The 22,542-nt window shown below is 32.4% G+C and overlaps 2 protein-coding genes across 3 annotated transcripts; both read right to left on the bottom strand.

Annotated features, from left to right (window-relative positions):
• Positions 1-7,048: 7,048 nt before the first annotated feature.
• On the bottom strand, positions 7,049-12,851 carry LOC105134803 (uncharacterized GPI-anchored protein At1g61900-like). Of its 2 annotated transcripts, XM_011039352.1 has the most exons (9): positions 12,393-12,851; positions 11,637-11,675; positions 10,932-11,111; positions 10,239-10,844; positions 9,449-9,694; positions 9,276-9,287; positions 8,864-9,004; positions 8,689-8,733; positions 7,049-7,543 (listed from the first exon to the last, which is right to left on the bottom strand). In XM_011039352.1, exons 1-9 carry the CDS (start codon positions 12,466-12,468, stop codon positions 7,473-7,475), a joined length of 1,416 nt encoding a protein of 471 aa, XP_011037654.1. In that variant the 5' UTR covers positions 12,469-12,851; the 3' UTR covers positions 7,049-7,472. The 2 variants fall into 2 exon arrangements, with proteins under 2 accessions (XP_011037654.1, XP_011037655.1); XM_011039353.1 differs by lacking the exon at positions 11,637-11,675 and having other exon boundaries at positions 12,393-12,848.
• A 1,634-nt stretch (positions 12,852-14,485) lies between these two features.
• Positions 14,486-15,101, bottom strand: LOC105134804 (uncharacterized). The gene has a single exon (XM_011039354.1). The coding sequence runs from the start codon at positions 15,029-15,031 to the stop codon at positions 14,660-14,662; it is 372 nt and encodes a 123-aa protein (XP_011037656.1). The 5' UTR covers positions 15,032-15,101; the 3' UTR covers positions 14,486-14,659.
• Positions 15,102-22,542: the final 7,441 nt, after the last annotated feature.

Here is a 22,542-nt window from a genome sequence, read left to right as displayed (position 1 = left end):
AAATTTAAACTATTAGGTTAAGATGGTTTTTTAACAGAAAAAAATGTATAAAGTTCATTGATTTCATAGCTGTGTCCAACCATTATCATAAAAATTATGTCTTTAAAGCATTTTAGATTTCATATCTAAAAACAGAATAAAAAATTATTTGATTTGAATTTGAATACTTTTTAAAGTTGTGATATTATCTGGGAGTGTCAAATGAATTCTTTTGATGGTTATTTGATGTGATTTGGTGTCAAAACAGGCAATGAGATGCTCTGAACAGTTTGGTGATAGAAGGATTTGGTACTAGCTAGCCCTCTATTATTTTATACTGAAATTAATTTATAAATTTTTGAGGATTACTTGATTAACATATTATATTTCCAGTTACCAATTAAATCGAATACTCAAGTTGTTATTGTAATGTAAAAATAAACTCATGTCTTCCATTGTTTGCCAAAAAGGATTTTCCTTGAAAGTTTTTACTTTTGTATATTAAACTGAATTTTGAAAAATGGTGAACGGAATTTAATTTATAGTTAACAGAAAAATTAAAATTAAATAAAGTAATTTTTTTTCCGATTGAGTGGAAATAAAATCATTTAAAATTTTAAAATAGTATGACACTTCATTATTCATCAATGAAAGGAATCTCTCCATCCATGCATTAAGTGCTTATTAGAAATGAAATGTAAGATTCCAGTTACGATTTGTTGGGAACATTATAATATTCTCCTAATTTATTGGGAACATCATTGGAAACCTTCAGATTAGTCCCCAATTTATACATTCACTAATTTTGAATTGGATCCATAAACTAAAAAACATCTCCAATAGATCAATATTTTCAAGTGAGTCCTTCCATCATATCCTTAAATATTTTCCATCGTTTTGTTCGGTTTATTAAGTGAATTATACCATTCAGAGGAAAATTTTACACTTGGTTTCTAAATCATATTGATTAAAGTCTAATATATTAAAGACTAAAAATGAATAAAATTAAATGCTTTGGGATGAAAAAGGAGGGTTCCCGTGCTTATAATTGCCGTCATGAAAGAAAAAGTGCGCAGATAAACACTTCACTTAGTGAAAAGAGAAAGCACTTACTCCTCTAGCCCCTTCCATTATTCTAGTTTTAGATTATCCCCCACTATCGAAATGGTTTTCTTCTTCATTCTTGATATGACGTAGAGTTCCAAAGCCACAATATTCTCAGCTATTGCAAGAAATCCATGAATGTGACATTAAAAAAAGCTTGCAACTAGTGAGAAAGGGATCACTTCGAAATTCCATATTGAAGGGTCATTGACACTTTTGCGTAGATAAGGTTCGATTCTAGGACGTGTGTGGAAAACCATGCATGATATGTCTTGCGATATCTGGATATAGATCTGAAAATGGACGATGATGAATAGCCAGGGATTGCTTTGCAATCTTTCCCAATTTCTTGATCATGGAATGGTTCCTCTATGACACCCAGCTAGCTAGTCTTGTTCGGAACAAGAAAATGATCGTGCCTGACACGCTATTTGTAATTTGTGGAAGCGACTGTGTTGTAGAAGGATAGAAACAAAACAACATTAATAGTAGAAGATAAAAAGGGCCATTGGATTTGAGCTAGGTAAGTTTAACCCATATTGAAGTAAGAGTTCTAAAGAACAGAGGATTTCATTGACACCTTTGCTTACCAAAAAATAAAAACAGGTGACCACTTATGTTTTCTTTTATGCATGGAAAGCACCACAAAAAGAATTATTCCAAGTTTTTAGCACGTGATTTTGTTCCTTTATGTGCAGGATATATATATTATTTTTTTGTATTTTCTTAAAGAGTTAATTAAATTCCATGTCAAATAAAAAGGAGTATAAGCCTTCTTTTGCCGACGGAAGGTGGCCTTCCAGTTTTCAGTGTTGCGTTAATATCTCATGCTTGGAGAGGAATATACTCCATTATTAACTCTGATTCGGCAGCTTCAAATATCTTATAGAATAAGTGTTATTTCAAGGTTTCTTGATAGATAAATGGCCAGAAGCAGGGACTTTACAATCTTGTTTCCCGTGACTTGATGAAATATCAACCACAAAAATAAAGACAATGGTGGAAATAGGGGATATGAGGACAGATTCTTGGCACTGGAACTTTAGATGGAATAGGCGATTAATTAGATCTTCAGATACATCACAACTTCAGCAGCTTATTTTCTTGATTATTAAATGGGGTCAGCTTGAGTACATATATAGAGGATTTGAGACAATGGGCACCTCAAAGCACTGTACAACATACTGTCATTGAACTACTTGATAAAGTACAGTATCCAAGTATTTTCATGATACAATCAAAAAATTAATATTTTTAAATATATAAATATTGAAGTAATAAATAATTTGGTAAAATTAAGACCAAACGATAAGAAGGTGAACTATATAAAATTATAAATAATAAATAAAAAAGAGTTGAAGAGAATTCTTAAGATGTACTATTAATATAAGAATCAAACAAAGATAAAATCATTGTTAAGGCTAAAAGATCCACTAATGGTATTTCAAATAAATATAGTATAAACTATTTTTATTACTCAACTAGAAACCATACACAAAAGAGGTTCCAATCGGATTATAAATTGTTAACATAATTATATTAGTTATCTTATTTTAATAATGTTAATACTTGTAAATGTTGTAAGGTATTCATGATATTAATTTATGTTAACAACAAATCAAATTCCTTTCATAACATAAGTGTCAATTATACCATACGATTGGGCTATGAAAGTGTCAAGTATTTGTTGTATCAAGGGTTATACAGCATAAATCTAGATTAACCATTTAACAAGCAAATTATTAAAAGTGAACAACATAACAAATATAAAACAACTAGTTATTAAATTTAATATGCATCTAAAATAAGAATATTATTTTTTTCATTTCTAGTATGTTAAATTATACAAATATCATTTAGTTTTTTAGAAATTTATCCATATGCACACAAGTAAAAACATATTTTTATATTTTTATTTGATTATGAAAATTTTTATTTTTTATAATTTTCTGAAATTTTGAAGAAAAACTTGAGTATTTAATACTAGGTCAGTATTTTACAATATAAGTTTATAGCCCGAATATTAAATAAAATGGTTGGAAAACAATGTGAGTGACCCAAAAATAATTTTAAAATGGTCCTTGAGTTTTTTGTATAATTTTTTGGAAATTATTTGGGCTCGAAGAAAAATAAAAATATTTAATACTGGGTTAGCATTTTATAGTATAAATCTACAACTCAAATATTAAATAAAATAGTTGGAAAAAAATGTGAGGGATACAAAAATAATTTTAAAATGATTCTTGAATTCTTTTTAGAATTTTTTAAAAATTATTTGGGATCTATTTGACTAAAATATAGAAAAAAAATTACTAAATATAACAGTTCTACGTACAATCATTAGTACCTTTGATGATGCTGTAAGATTTTATTAAATAAAATGGTTATGACACATTGTTTGAGATCATTTTTTTCTGTTTGTTTTCATGTTTCAAAAGGACTTTTGAAAAAATTTAAATTTTTATTTTATTTTTTCTTTACTTTAAATTAATATGTATTTTTGATGTTCTTAGATCATTTTAATGCACTGAAGTTAAAAATAATTTTTAAAAAATTAAAAATATTATTTTGATATACTTCTGAATAAAACTTTTTTTCAAAAATAATCACAAACATACTCTCAAATACATATATGTTTGCTTTATGATTGAATACAATTAAAAAGAAATTTTTATACGCAGGTTTGGATTTGTTTAAAGGTTCAGAGGGGATCTTTTTTTTGGTCTTTCAAATAGAACTATCTTCGTAGACTCATAAGGATTGTTTGGATATTTCTTCCCTGTAACTCTTTCAAATAGAACTATCTTCGTAGACTCGTAAGGATTGTTTGGATATTTCTTTCCTATAACCTCTTCCTTTCTTTTTTTCTTTTTTTTTTGCTATCAAAGAACCATTTCAACCTAAAAGTTTAAGATGTTAGGTGAGATTCCAATATATGATTTATATTATTCTTTAACCCACTCCTCAAGTGAAAGCTCTTTGGACTTGAAACTTGCACAAATTCACATTTATATGCTTAATTTTATCAAATAAATAGGAGAAAGCTCTTTGGACTTGAAACTTGCACAGATTCATATTTATGTGCTTAATTTTATTAAATAAATAGGGAAGACGAGATTCGAATTCGTAACCGCTTATTCATTAACACTCTGATACTATATTAAAAAATCATCTCAATTTAAAAATTTAAATTATTAGATAAAATTCTAAAATATAATTTATATTATTTTTTAATATTAATTAGCTAGCTCAAATTTTGATTCTAGCCTCATTTCAATAATAAAATTTGATTATTAAAAAAAAAAAAACCCTATTCGGTAGGTAACGTTGGTGTATAGAATAATGCAAAGAATTCGGCAAAGGGGATTTGGACAGGAAGACAATTCGATAAGTACTTAAGCAGCCAGTCCACTCGGGACTTGGTCATATGATACCCTTGGCAATCAAGAGGAAAACATAAGACGATCCTTTGTGTCTTAGAACGTCATCAACCCTACGGTCGGATTGAGGGCATCCCATCCAGCCAGGTTCCTCATGGCTTATGGTTATCTATGCCAAGTACCTTGTTGTCAAGTTGGGGTACGTAGCCCAGCATGGATTATGTCTTAAGATTTTATCTTCCTTAGTTGGCTATTTGTTATTGAAGGAAGGGAGTTTGTCGGGTGGTGTGGTGATTTCATACCCGAGCAGTTGTTGTGTGCTTTTATAGCTTAGTAAGCTAAAGTATTTTCTTTATGTATAGGCAAGGCGTTAAAAAGAAAGAAAGAAAAGTTAAGAGAAGAATTTGCATTAACACACCTTGAGAGCGTTTGGAAACACAGTTATATCTATATTTTTAAAAAAAATTAAATGTTTTTATTAAAAAATTGATTTTTTTAGTATATTTTGAATCGTTTTAATGCGTTGATTTTAAAAATAATTTTTAAAAATAAAAAATAAAAAATATTATTTTAATATATTTCAACATAAAAAATACTTTAAAAAATTAATTACAATTATATTTTCAAATGTACCGGTTCAATAATAATATTTTTGAAGATATTCATAATGTCAAGTTTTTGTTTGTAAAACTTGCCTGTGATTGTAGCAGCCGCAGCCGCAGCCGAACAGGTTTTTGTCCAGGTTGATTCTCGTTTCTTTCCTGTCTGTTTCTCCCATTTATTTTTATACCTTATAATTAGAGCAACCACTTTCAGTCGGGATCGTGGCTTTAGTGTTGAGCAGGAATGGGGTTCTTCTATGGAAGCTTTTCAAGTCATCTTGCATGCTTGCAAGATCTTACCTAGAATGTCAACACATTCTTCCTTTGCCCCTTCCATTTTCTTATTAAACAGGTTTTTATTTATGAATTTAACCCAATGCGGTTCAAATAGAGATTTGTTAAAATTTAATTTAAAAAAATAATAATTTTTATATATTTTTTAATTTTTTAATATATTTTTAAATAAAAAATATTTTTAAAAATAACTACTAATTTTTATGCGAGGCAAGGAGAACCAACGGCCAATGTAATCATCTTCGACACTATGGACCATTGTGAGTGATCAATACCTTTTTTTTTTTTTGATTTATGTGGGGTGTTCGGACTGTTTGTGCGCATTTTTTTTTGATTTACGTGGGGTGTCCGGACTATTTGTGCGCATCACGACTAATTCCCACGGCCCACTGAATACCCTACAAATCCAGTAGACATGTGAGACACCGCAGGGATGACAGACATGCACGTCAGGACTCGAACCTAAATGCAATGAAAAAAGACAAGCTTAAGACACCGCAGGGATGACAGACATGCACATCAGAACTCGAATCCAAATGCAGTGAAAGGAGACAAGCCCCTGGTGGACCAAGCACTGGTTTGCGTGATCAATACTTTTGGTTGGCCGAAACATCACCTTGCTAGATGTGATATGTGCTCGAATTTATGCTTCCATCTACTTGAAGAAACATTCAACAACTACCAGCACAAATTGTTTCTTTCTAGAGGCCTCGAGAAAAGGGCCGAATATGGCCATCCCTCACGAGGAGAAGGGACCCGACATCCATCATCTTTATTGATGGTAATCTTTCGCATTTATCGCCTTTTTTCACCAGCTCTTTATCGTCTTGGAGAATTCAACATTCCCGAATGGTCTAGGGGACTCGGGCCTTTACTGCCATGTGCATGTCGCTCATCCTTTCATACATTTCCTTGTGAGGGAAATGCATTTCATAAACAAAGACACTGAATTTTTTTATTTTATTAATATGGATATCCGGCTAAATTATATATATTTCAATTAATCTTATATAAATCTCTAACTGATGATCTCCAAAAAAATAAATCTAAAAACTGTCTAATTAAACTGAACAGACTAATTAAACTGGAACATTCAGAGCGGTACAAAACACTAGATCTTTGTTCACCTAGATTTTTACAAAACATCGGAGGAGGTAAGGAATGACTTACCATCCCCTCACGTCACGTCGCATTTTTTTTCATGGAAAAGGCTTAAGGGCAACACACATAGCCCCAGGTACATTTGACTTGTTTTGCTATATTAAGAAGCGTGGCAGCAAGTGTTTTTTTTTTTTTAGAAATATGTTTACACTGCGTTTGCGTTTCCAAACAGTACCCTAATCTCGTCACATAGAGTCCCTTTTGCTAACCAAAATGCATCCTCACCTTGCCTGTTTCCATGTGGGTAGAGATTGTGACATGGTACCTCTAGTGAACGAGTACAAAGACCAAATTGAGATGCAGAAAATTTTAGAAATCATCATGAAAGAGCAAGACGATCTTACCAGTTCAAAAGGCAAATTCAAAGGCCCATAACTTGATAGCAAACCATAAGGAATCAAAGCTTGTTTTCAATGCTGATAGCGTTACAAGATGTAACCCAATCAGAATACGACTTCGTTTTTTGCTGACATGGGATTGATATTCTAAGCAATGCTGTCAGTGCGGAGATAATTTAGCATCTACATGTGGTTCTCCTATTTAAGAACGTAATAAATGGTTCAAGGTATGCTCAAATTGATCAGCAATCCAATTCTTTTACATGGTAAAGTACAATCAAATAGGGGTACATACAACATCTTATATTGATTTTGCTACATACAATATTATCTCTCTGACTTTTTCCTAGCATTTCTTTACAAAAAAATATCATTACACGAAGCGTGCAAGAATCACGAATTAGTACAATCAGAAAAGCAAGCTTGATTGATTCATAACAGATTGAGACTCTCCCAGGTGCACTTGGTTTGGACAAGAGTCAGGCATGCGAGACCTCTTTCTATCTAACTTCTATATGATCACCCTCATTTCACAAGTAACAAATAAAAAATTTGTATCATGCAAGCTAGCATTCTTGATGCCGAGAGGAAGCAGGAATGGCTCAAACAAAAGACTACAAGAGCATCATGGTAACAGCTGAGGCAGCAAACAGCACATAAAATATCGCATCTTCATTGTAAAGACCTGTGAAGCAACAGATGTTTAGTCGGGTAGAGGCCATTGTGAAGTTAAAATCGTTCTTGGTGAGGAAAATGAAAGACCTTCCTTCTAATCCAGTATCTAGGTTATTGAGGAACACTTGTAAAATAAATAAATATACATTTGAGGGATAGCACGCGTAGATGGGGTGCTCTTTCCATATCAATGAAAGCTGGTAAAGTTTCCAACTCTTCTAAGAAATTACAAAAATACATATGTGCCATCCAATTCACATGCTAAGCTAGAAGTAGAAGATCAAAGATACTTATAAATAATATGAAACAATCAATGAGATTTATGCGCCCATAACTCTAATCAGTTTATTTTATAACTACAGCCTTCCTTCTTTTCAATCACATGACTGCTTAAAGAAAGAGTTGCAGGACTCAAGATCATACATACTAAGTGCTCATAGATATAGTTGGGTCGGGTTTGATTCATAGTTGCATCCAACCCAACTTCTAATATTTTATAAATTGTAAACCCGACACATTCAATTTTTTTTGGACATGAGTGGGTTGAATATATTGAGATGGGCTAGATTTTTTGTGGATATTACAGATATAAACAGGTTAAGTTTATATTGCTAATTTTTATGGGTCTACATTTAGAGACAAACCTACAATATGAATTGTAGGTGCCACTGCACCCACAACGTTAGGTCTAATTTTTATATTTTTGCGCTATCATTAAATTCTAGTTACCTCACTTCTCCTCTATAATAAAGAGACTTTTTTTGTTACGTTAAAGAAATATAATAGAAAGTCCACTACAAACATATCTAAATAAAATAAAAATAAATACTCAATCTACAGCTATCAAATATAAAGACAAAAGGAGTATAGGGTATACAAGTTGGGTTGGGTTGGGCTGACCGGGCTTCAAAAATCCCAACCCGCCACCTAACCCGCGATATTCATTTCTTATGTTTTTTTGCCCACTATCAGCTGTAATATTGATATTATCTGATTTTAACAGATTGAGAAGAGTCAGATAATGCAAATATTACAATAGGATGGTTTTTTTAACATCCAAAAGCCAGCTTTATGAATTATGATGGTTAAACACATTAGTTTTGTTTTCTGGATAGTGGTATTCTAGTGAAAGAATGAGCACAAGTATATTCTTACCACTTTGAGCATTTGCAGCAGCAGGAAGTGCTGGGATTTTGATGGCTGCAAATCAAATAAGTTCAGGTAAACATCATTGAATATGGAAGAGATGAAATAGGAACTTAAATAGCCAAAATAACTTCAACTATAAAATGAAGAACTATCCAACGAACTAGTCATGACTGGGACATACTTTTATTGCACGGTGCTGATAACTGAGACTTTGACGGCCATGGAGCAGGAATATTGTCATTCAAATCACAGATGAAGCTGATCCCCGAGGAATGGCCAAATGTTGCATCCGACGGCAAGCTTGGTAGAAGGCATCCAGACTCTAAGGGGAAAAGAAGTGGATGAAGCAAAGAAATTCAATTCAATTCTATACATATAACGCAAGCTACAGATACTCTGTGCAAAGAAGGCTAATCATGGTAACAAACACAAGAGAATTGGTTAGAATCAGCTGCCCAATACCCATGGCTGAAATCAGATTTTCTGTCAGGTGCTCAACGGGCACTGATAATTTGGGCATGCTTATGTGGGTTCTAAGTTTGCAAACAATAAAGAAAATTTCATAGAATTGTTCCATAAGGTACATATATTACCTTGTTTTGCAACTGAGGTGTGCCATTGTCAATTACCAGAATCGTATCAAAATAGCAAAATAAGAAAAGAATCCTGCGTTAGTATCTGATTTAAATTTGTCTGGCAGAAAACTGAGATTTGATAGAGGGCACTAAAGAAAAAATGAATTATTAAAAATAGTGAAGATATCAACCTTGAAGGGAGAAATCCTTAAGGGTTATGTGACAAAGGCTATAAACATCTTTTGTGATATTAGACCTCTGTAACTTCATTCCTAGAGTTGTAGCACAATCCAGAGCTTGCAAGTTAGTTATAAGACTCTGCTTCTGCAAGTGAGACACATAGCTCTCCATGGCACTACAGCATTCTGTCTCGTTACTAATCTCATTCCCACAGCCCTTTGCAACATGTCTCATGTCAGGGAAAACCAGAGGGCAAACTGAAGCAGAAAGCACAAAAAAAAAAGAGAAAAGAACAGTTACTGGTGAGGCCCGCTGACGGGATTGTGGTCTAGGTAAAGTCGAGAATCAAGAACAATGTGCCAACCCGCATAAAAATACTAGCAATGAGCAAACATAAAGCGGCACATCTCATATGGAAAGTTAACACTTTTTTGTAAAGAATCAAAGATGTCATTATTACTTTCAACAAAAGGACAAGTAGGATCTACTAGCATCTTCAATGAAAATCTGCTTCATGTGCGTAGTGGTGGCAAGACTGCCAATGCACAAAGCACCAAAGAGACATCAAAAGACATTTAAGATGCAGAGTGCTGAAGCATATTACATGCTTGCATGCACACTAATAGATACATAGTCACTTTTGGCGTCAAAAGATACCTATTAGAAGAATACTTGACTAATTATTTGAAAATCCACAGATGTGCCACATACAATCATCACAAGATTGTCCGCAACTGAACAAATGCCCTTTCTAGCCACAAGAGAAAAGCAAGTTTGTGACATCCACATTTTAAAACTCACCTTTATTAACTTTGCAATTAGATAGTCCTCTGAGAACCTCCTTTGCACGGGAAGGCTCAAGTTTACCAGCCAGCCATCGAAGTACAATATGTTTACAATCATCAACCTTTGTTGAGTGCTCAGTTAAACCATGGGACCCAGCTATGATCAATACTTCAGAAGCTTTCAGTGCAAGTTTTGTAGCAGTTTCTAATATGGAATTTTGACAAACTTGATCACAACATTCTTTAACAGGATCAATATTCTCGCAGGCAGCAAGAAGCTTAGAAGAATCCACAGTTCCCTCAAATTCATTGACCTCCTTAACAGGGCAAGACCCTCCAGTGAGATTTGATAGATGAATTGAGCATATCTTATTCACATTACTTTCTGCACCCTGACCAGCCAAAATTTGCTCGATATCTGAAAGGCAATACTTCGAAACAGTCTCATTTAAAGCAAGAGTTCTGGTATCTTTACTGGATTGGCCCATAAGAATTGCAAGGGTGGCTTCTAACTGGGGACAGCATATAACATTAGCCAGCAATGGCGCAAAAATAGACCAACAATCAGTTGATGTCGTTCTCATCAAACTTTGAGCAGCAGTGAAATTCAACGTGCATTTTCCTACAAAAAGATGACATCACCATATTTAGAACAAAATTGGGCCTTTCAACTCAAATGCCACAAAAAATAAATTATGACCGGACTAACCTGATAACTTTGGGATCGTAATGTTTGTGAAAGGTGCGAAAGGAGAAGGTGCAAGAAGAGGAAGAAGGGGCTGAGGAGCTGAATTTGGAGAGATCTCAGGCAAAAAACCATCCACTCTTCTGTCAGTTGACAATGAGCCTCCATGATTATTGAATGGGCTGCAGTGACATTCATTCAGACCTATAGCAGAAGGATGGGCTCAATGTGAAGCATATGTAAAAATAAAAGCATCCATGCACCACTACATTGTCAACCACTCTTGAAAATCAAATGCAATTTAAAGGGATCATTTGAACTTAATTTACAATCAGAAAACCAATGAGAAATCCGAATACTTGAAGCAAATGTAATACAGCAAGATAAGTATAATACTTGAATGTTTTGTATACAGAAAAAACAGGCTATAAAGGATATTTCCAAGAGCAAATGTTATGCAGCAAGATAAGCATAGCTTATAAACAAATGAAGCACTAACTACATGGCCGATCACCCATGCACCAGCCACATAGATCCCTGTCCAATTTTCTTAAACATTAATCACCATACTAAGTATAAATACCCATAGCTTATAAACAAATGAAGCACTAACTACATGGCCGATCACCCATGCACCAGCCACATAGATCCCTGTCCAATTTTCTTAAACATTAATCACCATACTAAGTACAAATACCCAAAGATATGGAAAAAAAAAAAAAACCTGACCTCTCCCCTGATCATAATGTCTGTTAAAGAATGATTCTCCTGAAGTAGGATATAAAACTACACAAGCAGTTGGGTATAAGTAACAAAAATATTGCTTTTCTCAGAATCATGACAGCAAAAGATGCTTTAACAGAACCTAAATCATGTTAACAACTTGAAAGCCAACTCCTCGCCAAAATGGCAGGTATAGTACATCACATCAAGAATAAAAGAAAAACATTACAATTACACCCAATGTTACAAGCATCAAGTAAGTAAAGCAAATTTTGCCTAATAATCACATTAAATGAAATCACTCCAAACCTGACAAAAATCTTCTTTCTTTATTTTTCATGTGCATATGAAAGGAAACCTAAATGAGCACCGAACCTAGAACCGCATCACATTATACATTACCAAAAACAAAGCAAAAGACACACTACGCTCGAACAACGATCATAGCTTTAATATTATCAACAGGAGGTAAAGCAACACGACAAAGGGCAATAAGTTAAAGAGTCAATATTGCATATCAGCTAACATCAAATCAATAACCCTACACAAAGTCTAAAACTTTAGGCTACAAACCCACTAAATTAACAAATTCCAGAAACCCCATTTGCACAAACCCTTCATGGGAAACCATAAAATTACCAAAACCCAATTACATTCACTCCACAAAAACATCAGCTTGAAACAACCCAACTGAGAAAACTCACGGATCATGCAAAAATAACCAAAACCCATAAAACAGAAAATAAGAGCTAAAATACTCACTCAAAATCAAAAGAAACACCTCCACAAAAACCATACTCAGACTCAGCTTCACCTTGAGAGACACCCCTTCACTCATTCCTCCACTGAAATAAAATTTAAAAAAAAAAGGCAGCAAGAAGCCCAAAAGAGACTAAATGAAGTGAAAAGCAAGTGTTAGTGATGAAAAGTAAGTGACTTGGAATTCAGAGGAGGGTAATAGTGGGTGACTACTGAAGAGAGAAGAAGCCATGAATGCAAGCTTGTTAATGTCATAACTCATGAGTGTGTGGGGACAAGTGCAGTTTCACAATAACTGTACACTAAAGACAAGGAGAGTGTCTTTACTATTTGCGCATGCATTGGGCCCCGCACAACATTAGAGATAGCTACAAAGGTGAGATCTAGACTGCAGTGGCGTTAGCATGCCATCAATTGCCTTTTCCTATCATTTCTCCACTTCTTTGCTTGCCAGCATTATAGTTTAGATATGACATCTGTGAAACGAAAGATATATTATATATTTTATGTTTAATATTAGGTTCAGTTTATATGCCCTTTGCTGCGGGGTCGGTATTGATATGGAAAGCCAAACGAATTTTAAAAGTCTATCACGTTAAATGTGTGAGAAGACATTTTACTAAACTCATGTTAAATTATATGATAAAAATTAGAAAAAATTATAGAATTGAAAAAAAAATATGTTAATTTTTTAAAGTTATCATCTAAGTCATTACACTTGAGCTATTCAATCTACAAAAATTACAAGTTTAATTTTTAATAAATTAAATATTAAATCATACAAAAAAATTTTAAAAATAATAATTAAAAAAATCTAAATAAAAATTAATATTGTTACTAACATTAATAAAAAATATCATCAATATTATTATTCCTATCATTATTAAAATCATTATTATTATTATCATTAATATTATTATTCTTATTATTATTAAAATTACTATTATTATTATCATTGTTACTATTGTTATCGCTATTATTATTATTATTATTATTATTATTATTATTATTAATAGTGATAATAATAATTTTGTTAGTATTATTACTATTTTAAAAATAATTATTATTAGTATTATTATTATCATTACTATTTTTCTTCTCTTTTGCATGATAATAATAATAATTACTACTATGATTATTATTTCATTTAATATTATTTTGTTTTGTTAATTGTGTTTGTACTAATTAATATATATATATATATATATCAATTAATTTCTTGAATTTCTAAAATTAATGTTTATGAAAATCTTTAATAACTTTATGATTTATAACACTTAAACTCTTAAACTTTTATAATTTACAACACTCAAATTGATAATTTATAAATTTCGTTAACAATTTTAACAAGTTATTGAATATTCCGTTTGTTATTTTGGATGATTTTAATTGATTAATAGAAATATCAAGATAATAAGTTAAGATATAATAATATAATATAAGTTCAATCCATGTATACATGTTCCTATCCCTCCTCATGCATGCATCATCAACATTTATGTTTGTTTTAATTAATATTGGACCATACTTTCTCAAGTAATCTCACACACAGATTATTGGGCTAAATCATATGCACTTCCATTTTTCTATGCTTTCAGATTACGCATCGATGGCTAGTTTAGGACTTCTTGCATGGTTCTCTCTTCCACGGAACCTCAAATATCAAACTTAAAATAAATAAATAAATAAATAAATCTATTGATTGCTCACATGTTCAGACATTTGCAAATTGAAATTGTCTGAATATTTGCTATTGCTTTTTAAGCTTTTAGAGACACCCTTGAGTTAAGGAGTTTATATTATGTCTTAAATTCGTTTCTCTTTTAAATCAGAAACTACAAATCACTAATTAAATTAAATTAAAGGAGATAGCCTTAATTAAATAATGTCCGGAGGTATTGCAATAATAAGTATATATAATTATGTTGATAAAGTCATGCATGTTGAAGTTTTCCACCATTTTTCATCCCCCCAATAAAAATAAAAATAAAAATAAAATAACTGATTGGATCAGACCACTGTAAAAAAAAAAATAAAAAAAAAATAACTGATCGGATCAGACCACTAATTCTAGAATATCTTATTTGGCTTAGCCATGAAAAGGAAAAAAATAATTTTTTATAATTAAATAAGGAGTAGATGTACATGAACATTATCATATATCCAGCCTTCCTAAATTTACAAATATACCTCAAGTATTTGGGAACTTCCCCTAACAAAAACATCGAGGAGGGTAATCAAAGGAACTTGGTTTCTACATGAACAATCCATTAATTCACTTCAGGAATGCTTTGCAAGGCAGGCTTCCAGTGCTTATGATTAAGATCCATTCCAAATTTAAGATCATTAGAGTTTACCAACATACCCAGGACTTGTTCCGTGGACAATCCCTGAATACCAACCCTTGCCATTATCTCTTCTAGCTCCCTCTTTGTAATCCTAATCTTCACCTCCCTAGCAGAACCTGAAGACAAAGAACCTGTGCCCAGTAGCCTCTGTCTCTCCACGTTAGCACCATGTTCTTCATGGTCATCAGCTCCATCAAACATTGTAGCGTGATGATGCTTGTGATGTGCCATTGACGCCCAATCGTCATCGGCCCATACGACCGACGACGATGCACTCTTGCAACAATTTCCCATGGTGTTTATTGATCAAGTTTGCAGAATAATAAAAGATCTTGAATGAATGAATGAAAGGAGAGATTCTGGACGAGGAAAGGCTGTGCTATTTATAGATAGGAGAAGGAAGTAGAAATGTGTGGCTGGCTAGCCAGCTAGCCTCATTTCCAAGAAGTTACATGCATGGGCCCTGTAGGGCATGGTGAGATGTGGTCATAGGTGGCAAAGCAAGAGGCTGTTTGTTGACCAGAAAGAGCAATGTAGATGGTAAGCAACCTATGACAGTAAACCGTGTTGTGTAATGAAATCAGCAAATCGGCTTCCACAGCTTGAGCAAGCTAGCCATGTCGGTGACATATTTGACAATTATTGGGTAGGCATAGGCCAGCTTAGCTCAATCATACATGGCTCCATCACCTAACTTTTATTTCTTGTTGATATTTTATGTTGTATTGACTTGTTTCATCCTACTTTACAGATCCAAATCACTCAATTGATTATGATTTTATGAATAAAATAAACTAAATGATTAAGTTGGAGAGTGTGAATTGAATTCTAGATGGCATCTTTGGGCTCGACAAGTGTGAACTTGTTTTTGCAAATGGTATCTTGGACCTAGCTTCGATTCCTTCTCCACTTCCAGGCTAGCACATTTCAACTCCTAATTTACAAGTATGTGCTTTCCTCGTACAATATAGGCTAGCACATTTCAACTCCTAATTTACATGTATGTGCTTTCCTCGTACAATAATAATGCAATTCTCAGAATTTAGGGTTTAGACCGGATGTAGTTAAAGAAGAATTAACGTAGTTAAATAACTAAAATTATGTTATTTTTAATTCTTAAATTATTTTTTTGAATTATTCTGGATTAAGATCTCATCGCAGTAAGCTTAAATATTGAATTTTAAAAAAACTAAGATGATAAGCATTATAGTTTAGAGTTTAAACATTATAGAATTTGTCACTTTCCTTCTTAACCTACTACTATTATGTTGTCTAAGATAATACGTGGCCATGAAGAGTTTTACACATTGACGCACAAGAAATTGGATCAAGAACACATTTTTCTTGTAAGAATTGTGATATTTTTGTCAAACCTGCAGATATCTTCCTTCACGAGAAGTTATCTATAATATTCAAGCCCATTGTAATGGTAAAAATGATTAAGCTGAAGAAGAGAAAAACGTCTATGGATATATATGGTTTAAACAAGATGGCCATCCGTCAAGCTGGTAGTTGAAGGCATGCTTTCTTTAATTCTGGTAAAATAATAATAATAATAATAAACTAGGTTAAATATTGCTGATGTTTAGTTGACGAATTCATGATTTCGTAAATTTTATATGAAAATACGAAGGAAAGCGTGAAAGAAACAATAGAAAGATTTGATTTTATAAAATATAATATTAAAGTACACGTAAGTAAAGTAAAATTAAAAATATAGAAATTAATTATCAAATAACTTTAAACTTAGAGCAAATCTGAGCAATTTAGCCATAAATGAATGATTATTATTTTTTATTATTATTCGATTAGCTCAGATGGAGACCAAGTTTTATTTTAATGAATGATGAATCGGTGAGCTTCAAATCTTCTCCTACATAAATCCGCAAGCTGGCTAGCAAGCCGGTCAAAAAACATAATAAATTGATTGGATAGTCAGCTAGCCTGCCAGCAACCAAAATTGAGAATCATAAGAACTGTTTTTCCTGGAGATTGACCCTCCTCTTCGTAGTCAAAGAATTATCTGCATCTCTTTATTTAAAATATAAGAATTAAAATTTGAATTATCTGCATTAAATATTAATTAAGCTTTTTTTTAGTCAAAGAAGCTCGAAAGATATCATACAGACAGCTAGAAGTTAATTTGCCACGTACATGTCATTAGCTACAAGTAAATCCTGCAGTCATGCATCCTGTTCTCTATTTCTCTTGCTATGGAGAAGTATGATCTCATTCATCTGAGCGTGCTCTAAGATAAAATAAAGCCTGTTCAATCCTTGTCGAAGAACATGAACATGAAATCAAGTGTTTCAAATCATTATTTAGATATCAAAGCATTAGCTAATCGAGTAGAGAAGGAGAGATCTTGGTGGACAAGCATAAGAGACTAATCTAGTGACTCATCAATTCAAGAGAATGAGAGTTAATTTAATGGGTTAGCATTAATTTTTTTATTTTAAAAATAATTTAAAATGATATTATTTTAATTTTTAATTTTTTTAAATAATACTATTTTAAATTAATCTAAAATAAATTATCCCATTGGAATAAAAAAGAGAGGGACAACCATAGATTCGTTCACTAGTTATATATTTTTTAAATTTGAGTGGTAAGTCAAGGGAGAGTTTTTCCTTTTCATATCTCCCCTCTTGTTTTTTCTCTCTATATCTTCCTCTTTTTTAATTTTTTTTTTAATTTTGGTCAATTTTGAAACTTTTTTAAGATAAATCCTTCCTCTGCATATTCTTTCATCAAAATCCCAGTATAACATTCTTGTCTTGTTGCAGCTCGCGATTTTATCCCCTTGTGTCCCCAAACATTTTTGAATTTAAAATTCTTAATTTTTTTAATAAAAATGTATATTTTTTATAAAATAAATTTGAAGATCCAAAATAGTTAATGACAACCTTTTTCTTTTGTATTTTGATATTTCCATTTCTTAGTCATCAAATTGATCATCAAAAAATTCTATCAATGAAAAAGAAATTTGATGATCAAAATATGTATAATAAAATCATAGATAATAAAATCACCCCACCTCTTGATTTGTTGATCATCAAAAAATTCTATCAATGAAAAAAAAATTTGATGATCAAAATAAAAAAAATATCACTTTTTAAATCCACAATGAATGTTGCACAATAAAAACATAGATAATAAAATCACCCCACCTCTTAATTTGTTTTTTTTATATGTATAATATGAGATAATTACAAAAATCCTCATATAGTTTTTTATTTATCTTTTGTTTTTAATTTTAAATTTAAAGAATTCTAGTTTTCTTCTATCATACTATGATGTCAATTAGGGCTCATTGAAATCGAGGGAAAAAGTATATATCAAGAAAAATCAAAATTATCACCTTATACTTAAAAAAAACTAAAAATATTAAAATATATAATAGTTTCAAATATTTATGTAGGAATTAATTATATCCAAGAGAAGAATAATATCATTCTTATTGCATCATTTTTTACAAAAAGTTATATTTATTACATTTTTTTAAATTTATATGTTTTATTGCCTTTAATTATTGTAATTTTTTTAGCTTATTTTTTTATTTAATTTCTAATTGTTTTATAAAAAAAATTAACATTATTCCCTAAAAATCTCTAAAAATAAAAACTTGTTGAGTTATTCTTAAAATTAAAATCTTAACACTAGTTCCTTTTAAAATGAAACTTGTCGTTTTGGGTTTTTTATTTTATTTTTTTTGCAAGATCTTTGAAATCAATTTCTATTAAAAAAAAAAAGGCTTCTCATTTAAATTATTTTTAAAATGATATTGCACCCATAAAAAATAGGTAAAAATGAGATTGGGTTGATTTTTAAAACACAAAAAATCGTTGGAAAATAATACGAAACGCATCGCGCGTGCCACTCGCGCGCTTGCCGATTTAAAATCGCTGAACTTGAACTCACGTGCTTGTCACGGGCCTATTTAACAAACCTGCAAGCAAATAAAAAATACGATTGTGAAGAAATTGATTTGGGATTTTTCTTTGTGGTGGTTCAGGGCTTCTTGTTTTGGGGAACTGTTGTGAGAGGGAGACATGGGAGGCGCCGCCGTTTAAGAGGGGGCTTCGGGTAAGATGTGGAGAAGATGCTACTGGGAAGCTGTTGCTGTCTTCGGTGGCGTAGTGTCGCTGGGTTGACATTGATGAGAGGGAGGTCACCAGCCATGGATGATTTGTGAAATGAAGAGGAGATGGGTCACGGATTCTGGCGTGGAAGGAGGGAATATGGGTCTGTGATGACGTTTTGGTTTAGTGTGTGACTGTTTTAGCGGGGCTTTCGCCAGAGGAAGAGAAGGATGTTTGGGTTTTATCTGGAGACAGGGGTTGGGAATAGTGGCTATCGTCTTCAAGTTTATATGAGAGAAGGCTGGGCTTGGAGATTGATTTGGTGGTGCTAGTGGTGTTTCAATCTGGGTATTTGGGTGGAGACAGGGGTTGGGAGTTATGGCTATTGTCTTCAAGTTTATATGAGAGAAGGCTGGCTTGGAGATGAATTTGGTGGTGTTAGTGGTGTTTCAATGGTTTGGGAAGTACGGATAAGAAACATTCTTTGGGTGCTTGGAGATAACCGATTTGGTGTCCATGGTGTGTTGAAAGGTTGTGCTTGAACCGGGCTAGCAAACTAAGTGTGGTTGATTGAATTAGGGAGGGGTGATTGTGACAAAGAAAACAGCTGGTGTTTGTGAAGGTGGCTTCGGTTTGGAGGTTACTGGCTTGTCTGTGAATCTAATTTGGTGTGTTTATGGAAGGAAGGTTAAAGATGAGGTTTTGGTGGCCTTGGGTTGATCCTGGTGTGGGTGGTTGGAGCAAGGATGGGTTATGGATCTTCTGGGAAGAAAAGATCCACTGTTGGCGCGGGAAAAATCGAGAGATTGATTATAGTGATGGGTCAGATGGGTGGAAAGGTTGTTGCTCTTAAAATGGGCAATGGTTGGGGCTCGGCTGGATTTGTGTGACGGAGATGGTTACTGCTGGTTGTTGATGCTGTTGTGGGAAAGGGAAGGAATCTTCCAGTGTTGCTGTGGTGGTTAGTTTTTTGGGTTTATGGCGGGGAAGATGGTTACTGTTGGTGTTGATGTGGTGGTGCTGTAAGGAATCGTGATTGAGAGAAGGAAGAAGATGAACAATACAGTGGTGGTTTGGTATGGAGGTGATGAGGCAGTTGCGTGGTTTTTGTTTTGGTGGGTATGAAGAAGGAGAGAAGGCTACTCTGGAAAGGCTATTTATTGGCGGTGAATGGGTGGTTGCAGTGGAGGCAATTGTTTTTTGGCCGTGGGTGAAGATTGAATTTGGGCAGTGTTGTTGAAGGAAGGGGATGATGTTGGTGAAGGCCCTTGTTGGCGGTGTCCCTCCTCTCTAGTTCTCTTTGCTGTGCTGGTTTTGGAGGAGATAAAGGTTAGGATTGTGGGAATAATGGTGATGTTTTGCAGAGGTGGGTGAGAAGGCTGGAGAGGTTGTTGGTTTTCTTGTTTTGGTGGGAAGAGGTAGCTGGTTTTTTAAGTCCTGTTGTTATTGAGAAAATCCGTGTTGTTGGTTCCTCCCTCCTCCTCCTGTTCGCTGTCTCCGTTCCATCTGTTTATGGAGAGAAAAGGCTGGAATTTGAATGGTTTTTGGGACTTGATTCCTGGAGATTTGGGCTGGAATCCTGAGATTGAGGAGCTGAAATTGGGAGATTGGAATCTGGTTTTAATTGCTAGGATTGTGACTGAACGATCTGAAATCAATTGCTGGATTTTAGGGTTTCATTACTAGATTAACTTGGACTGAATCAATGGAAAACAATGAGACCGAAAACATGAATTAAATGGGCTGAATTGAATTCATTTAATTCAATTGCACTCAATTGAAATTAAATTGGATTGGATTGGTTGGACTGAAAAGAATAGGACTGAAGCAGAGTTAAATAAAAAGTCAATTGATCCCTGGAGTATTTTCTCTTTTTCAATACAGTCCTTGGTTTGTTTTAAAAGAATTTCAATTTTAATCCATTTTGTCCTAAATCACTTTTCTTTCTTTAAATCACCCATCTTTTCAATAATATAATCAATTTAAATCTTTTTAGTTGTTTGTTGTAAATTGATTATTAATTCTAAAAAATAATGTAATTTTGGCTAATTTAACTTCTAAATCTTATTTTTCTTTTCAAATTAGTCTTACTTTTTAATTTTAATCTGATCAAGCTCTTATATTTTTCTAATCTTAACCAAATCAAAATTAAATTTAATTATTTTTCTTCAAAGAAATTCTTATTTGTAACATAAAAGTTCTTACCTGTGCTATTTAATTATTGATCTAATTTTTTTTTCTTTTCAAATAAGTTTTACTTTTTAATTTGATCAAGGTGTTTGAATTTTCTAATCTTAGCCAAATCAAAGTCAAATTCAATTATTTTTCTTCAAAGAAATCTCCTTTACGACTTAAAAGTTCTCAAACTTTGTTTTGCTTTGATATTCAATTATTGATCCAGTTTGAACTCTATTTGTATTTTCATGGTTTTTAACACACAAAAATTAAATAAAAATATAAAAATAGTGAAATGACTAAATTTACTGAAAAAATATTATTTAATTTTTTTTTTCAAAATATATACAAAAACATGGGAATTAAAAATTAAATCATAACATTCCATGGAATTTATTTGGTAGCGTGGTTATGAGTACTTTTCAAATAACTTTTCGTGCTAAAATATATATCAATGATATTTTTTTATTTAAAAAAAAAAATTTACATCAATATATCATTTTATTTTTTAAAAAAAAAATTGACATCAATATATCAAAAACAATTCAAAACATATAAAATATATTAAATTTTAATAAAAATAAAAAAATTAAATTTTTTAAAACACGATCCAATTAGTCAATGGGACAAATGAAATTATATTAAAAAAATATATATTTTTACTCTTGTTTATAATAGATGGAAATCTGCACAATTTTCTCACGGGAACACGATTATGTAATAAAATCCATGGAAGTTGATTTATCCTCTTCATTGGATTTTGTCTGGTGAAATTCTTCTCACAAAATCCAATTCCCAAAACAACTTTCTCACTGGGGACACGATCCACGAGCAAAATCCAATGGATATAAGTTGAAGAATTTGATTAAGAACCCGCGAACACTAGGTCCTAGATCTACATTCTATCAAGTTTCCTGCTTAGCATCTGTAGGGTGGTATGCCTGTTGGAGTTGGTAGCATCTGTGTTGCAAAATTGTCTGCTGCAAACTGTCACAAATCGGAGCACTTAAAGAGGCCAGAAAATTGGGCATTTGGTGCCCTTAAAGGCGTTTGCAACTTATTTCTCCTTTTCCTTTTCAACATCTGAGAAGGCAAAATAATTCTGCATCTTACCGTGTCTCCTGAATCCATTATGCTTGTTGTTGAACATGCAACTGCAGACAACAAGGTAAAGCAAGCTCGTGCAATTAGAGTTTGAAAATTTTTGATGATTTTTTTAGTGAAATTACTTTAAAAAACAGTAGATTAATTATTGCTTTTTTAAAAAAAAATTCAACAGTCTGAGACATGCATGTGCAGACCTTAATGATGAACCTTTTTGCTCCAGTTATCCGTGAGATGTTATTGATGTTCGCATTATTTCTAGACTGCTTGTTTGGTAAAAAAATAATTTTTTTAAAAAAAATAAATTTTTTGAAAAAAAATTATTTTATGATATTTATTAGTATAATAAAAAATAAGTTAAAAAATACTTTTTAGTATTTGGTTATGTCATGAAAAATAACTTATTAATATTTTTTCTTAAGGAAAAATAACTTATTAATATTT

The sequence above is a fragment of the Populus euphratica genome, unplaced genomic scaffold (assembly GCF_000495115.2).
Source record: "Populus euphratica unplaced genomic scaffold, PopEup_1.0 scaffold120.1, whole genome shotgun sequence".
NCBI classification, from domain to species: Eukaryota; Viridiplantae; Streptophyta; class Magnoliopsida; order Malpighiales; family Salicaceae; genus Populus; species Populus euphratica.
This window is presented reverse-complemented; position numbering and strand designations above follow the sequence as displayed.

What these genes read in the sequence shown, in the direction of transcription:
- LOC105134803 (XM_011039352.1), bottom strand. Translation starts at nt 12,468, where the DNA reads ATGAGTGAAGGGGTGTCTCTCAAGGTGAAGCTGAGTCTGAGTATGGTT. An exon ending in ACATTATGATCAGGGGAGAG is followed by an intron (nt 11,112 to 11,636) that starts GTCAGGTTTTTT and finishes CTTCTGCTATAG; the next exon opens with GTCTGAATGAATGTCACTGC. An exon ending in TAATTGCAAAGTTAATAAAG is followed by an intron (nt 9,695 to 10,238) that starts GTGAGTTTTAAA and finishes TTTCTGCTTCAG; the next exon opens with TTTGCCCTCTGGTTTTCCCT.
- LOC105134804 (XM_011039354.1), bottom strand. Translation starts at nt 15,031, where the DNA reads ATGGGAAATTGTTGCAAGAGTGCATCGTCGTCGGTCGTATGGGCCGAT.